Below are 4,085 nucleotides of genomic sequence, written 5' to 3'. Positions count from 1 at the left end.
GATAAATGCATACTTTTGGGAATGTCTATTTAGGTGGAAATCAATATTTTTTACATTACATTCAACACGCTAATGTTTGTTTGAAGCCCTATTATTGACATTAGTCAGTCTTTGACATAGCATGATGATTCAGCCTGACTATTAAGCTACCGTTTCCACTATGTTTCTGTATTTGTAATCTGTAGCTAAAACAACTATGAGTTACAACTGCATTTTAGTGCTAAGCTACTTTTCTCCAGCCCCATTCATGCCATACAAAAAGTACTTTTATTATTATTATTGTTGTTATTATTATTCATTCATTTGATCAAACGGTGGGGATGCTGCTGTGTTGTTCGTATTTTGTCAACAATATTGGGCCTCTATAATTATTTAGTTTATTAATTCGTTCATATCCAGGTTGATGACAGGCCCAGTTCAGCTGCAGTGGAAGAGAGAGTCAACGAGAGCCAGGAAACCAGCCCAACTTTTGATTATTTCAAGTCAGACGACCTAAACACGTTTTCTTGTTTTGTCGTGGAAAATTATATACTAGTCACGCTATCCCGTGTTTTACTGTTCAAAGAATAGTCTCTTGTTATATGCTCGTGTTTTTTCTAACCTGATACAAACTTGTCTTTGTGGGACTTAGTCATAAGACTGGGCGTAATAGCCACGGTCCGTTTGGATGTGACCGCAGCATGTGACGTCCCTTTGGGTTTACTATCTACAGGAAATCACATGTACGGAAACTTGCAGAAAGGAGCACATTATAGTGTTTGCTGTTGTGAATGCATTAAATCTGCACAGACAACTAATTGCCTTTTACACACTATGTGTTGACTGCCACATATCCAAAAAGGATGTGAACCGACACTGTTCGTTGAGCTTTCAACTATGCACTGTTGAGTAGTGGATGGTTGATGCTCTATTTTTGCAAATCTTATAATAAAGTGTTGTTTAAAAGAATCTGCAGTTTTTTTGTCTTTTTTCCCAAAAAATTGCTACCACAGTTTCCACCCTCAACAGAAAAAAAACGGTTTTCTTTTTTAAAGATGGCACCAATCGGAAGAAAGCCATGCTTTATACTGTTAAATTTGTATGGCATTTGCCAAGCCCACATACAGCAGTATTTTCATGAGTGGAATGACAGGTTGGAAACATATTCACCAAAGAGTAGAAGAGCCTGAGAAGAGCAACATCCACAGAAGTAGTGCTTCCAAAAATCTGCTCAGTGGCAGTCAGATGTCTGCTCACAGAGAGCAGGTTCGCAAGAGGAGGCAGGTGGTGGAGCTTGTAATAGGTGTAGTCAAAGTCATTGGTAAGAGGGGGCATAGTCATTTTGCTATTTGATTTAGAATTTTAAGGCCCCTTAAAGTAAACAAATATTTGTCCTTATTGCTCGTAGCATACAAACGCATTGAACAACAGAATCTCTACATTGAACAACAGATAGTCCCCCCAAAAAATCAAAAGGAAGTTTGTTCTGAAGTGTCTGTCCTATATCTGAGCGATATAAGAATGATCAGGAGGGCCTCCCGGGTGCCGCAGTGGTCTAAGGCACTGCATCTCAGTGTTAGCTGTGCCACCAGAGATTCTGGGTTTGAGCCAAGGCTCTGCTGCAGCCGGCTGCGACCGGGAGGTCAATGGAGCAACGCACAATTGGCCCAGCGTCGTCTGGGTTAGGGAGGGTTTGGCCGGCAGGGATATCCTTGTCTCATCGTGCACTAGCAACTCCTGCCAGTTGCAGTGCACGCTGACCAGTGTTTCCTCTGACACATTGGTGCGGCTGGCTTCTGGGTTGGATGTGCGTTGTGTCAAGAAGCAGTGTGGCTAGGTTGGGTTGTGTTTCGGAGGACACATGGTTCTTGACCTTTGCCTCCGAGTGTATATGGGAGTTGCAGCAATGAGACAAGACTAATTACTACCAATTGGATACCATAAAAGGGGGTAAAAAAAATTGACATGTAATGGAACCCCTTATTTTTGGCACAACAGTTTCCATACAGTATATAATTCTATTTTTTCAATCCTAGAGGTTCAGTCTGATTTCCAACAGACACTGGAAGACTAATTCACCTTTCAGTAGGACAATAGCCTGAAAAACAAAGCCAAACCTACACTGGAGTTGCTTAGCAAGATGGCATTAAATGTTCCTGAGTGGCCTTGTTACAGATTTGACTTAAATTGTCTTGGAAAATCTATGGCAAGTTTTGAAAATGTCTGTCTAGCAATGATCAACAAAGTCGACAGAGATTGAAGAATTAAACAAATGTCAGGTTCACATTAGCAGATTGTAGTGACTCAAGTTCTACTTTTCTGCATATCCATCTTGAATCTGTTATTTTTCCTCCAGTCTGAACAGCCAAAAAGCACATGGAATCAGATATTTTAAGCCACCTTCGTAAGTGGTTTGAAGTCAGATACAAATCTGATTCCTGGCTTTGAGATGTCTGTATGGTCAAATCTGATTAATTTGCCCTAAAGTGTTTTCACACAGACAAGCATGGAGGGCATATATTAGTTTGCCTACTTATATTGTTCTGATTAAAGGGATCATGACTAGATTGTGAGTGAAAACAAGTTAAACCCTTGTCTATACCATGAGACCCCACCTACTTGAAACAAAATATTTCAAATGTTACAATTCAAGAACAAATGACAATATTTATTAAAGCAGTTAGATAAAAACAGTTAGCTAAAAACAGTAGATACAAAAATTGGATTACAACTGCCTTTTGACAAATGTCCAGGTGCACTGAAGTGAATCGAAAAACTTAATTCATTCGTACTGCACTAAACACGGCCATGTAAAACAAGTGTTCATCTTGTCAGATGTAGGCCCCTCCATTGGGGGCGGAATATTTGGCAGAGTACCCCCTCTCTTCGCGCAGAGGGCACTGGCAGCAGAGAAGCGCACCCCCGACGAGCATTAGGCCAGCAGAGGCCCAGCCGATGAACAGTGAAGCTCCCAGCTCTCTCCTCTGCACGTCAGTGAGCAGCGGGTTGTAGAAGTCCCTGATAACAGTGTTGGCGCACCAGGACACGGGGATCAGGCAGAGGGCGCCAGCGACTAGGAAGAACACGCCGGATGTGATGGCCACCTTAGACTTGGCCTCTTCGTCCTCAATGCAGTTGGTGCACTTCCCCCCGGCCACGGAGAGTAGGATGCCGATCACGGCCACAAGGATGGAGATGATCACCAGAGCTCTGGCAGCCTGGAGGTACGGGGGGAGAGCTAGCAAGGAGTCGTAAACCTTACACTGCATCTGGCCTGTGCTCTGCTGCACGCAGTTCATCCACAGGCCTTCCCAGAAGGTCTGTGCAGTCACGATGTTGTTGCCTATGAAAGCCGTCACCTTCCACATGGGGAGCGCGCAGATGACAATGTCCCCTAGCCAACCAATAATAGCCAGGAAGATACCCAGAATCTGGAGACCAGCAGAGGACATAACTTTCTCTCTGTAGTCAGCCAAGATTCACATAAAACCTAAAGGACCAGTGTTTCGCAGGGGGGACCACTTGCTGAAATAGTAAAGCTACAGACTCCAACCTATATACCCACCTACCAGGGTGTGGTCATTAATTAAGACAATTGAAAGCACCTGTTGATGTTTATTGGCCGCTACACACCCTCCAAAAATAATAAATTGCCCAGTCTGCCTATAGTGTTGGTCACCTGTGGAAGGTAGCTAACATAATTAACCATCATTGATACAAGCTGTGAGGCTAATAGTACAAGCTCATTCATTGGAAGCATGTCAGCTAAACACAGGCAGTTGTATCCACTGAGGAAGTTTGATTAAGCTGACCCGCAGTGCACCAGTCTATGGCTTGTGACTTGAACTGGGTGAAAGCGGTGAGGGAGGAGCGCCCATTCCAAATCAGACAGTAATCTGTCCCCCTCAGTCATGTTGGCAACATGGTGCATTGTTCAGAACATAAGCCTACAACAATGTCTTTCACAAAAAATATGTTTGGATTTTCAAACTAGTTTTCATTGGGAAGGCAGATAGTGTTTTATCAAAAGCAATCACTTTTGCATGTGAAATTACAGAATCCTCATTACTCCATGTGCTTAACCATGTCACTTTTGTTTTGTCATC

General features: G+C 42.9%; 1 protein-coding gene across 1 annotated transcript; it reads right to left on the bottom strand.

Annotated features, from left to right (window-relative positions):
• Positions 1 to 2,810: 2,810 nt before the first annotated feature.
• Positions 2,811 to 3,431, bottom strand: LOC139418709 (claudin-like protein ZF-A89). The gene has a single exon (XM_071168362.1). It carries the CDS (start codon positions 3,429 to 3,431, stop codon positions 2,811 to 2,813), a length of 621 nt encoding a protein of 206 aa, XP_071024463.1.
• Between the last annotated feature and the right edge of the window lie 654 nt (positions 3,432 to 4,085).

Source organism: Oncorhynchus clarkii, chromosome 10, assembly GCF_045791955.1.
Source record: "Oncorhynchus clarkii lewisi isolate Uvic-CL-2024 chromosome 10, UVic_Ocla_1.0, whole genome shotgun sequence".
NCBI classification, from domain to species: domain Eukaryota; kingdom Metazoa; phylum Chordata; class Actinopteri; order Salmoniformes; family Salmonidae; genus Oncorhynchus; species Oncorhynchus clarkii.
Note: the sequence above shows the minus strand (reverse complement) of the source record. Positions and strands in the feature narration are given on the sequence as shown.

Excerpts from the sequence above, each read along its gene's own strand:
- LOC139418709 (XM_071168362.1), bottom strand. The coding sequence starts at position 3,431 with ATGTCCTCTGCTGGTCTCCAGATTCTGGGTATCTTCCTGGCTATTATT.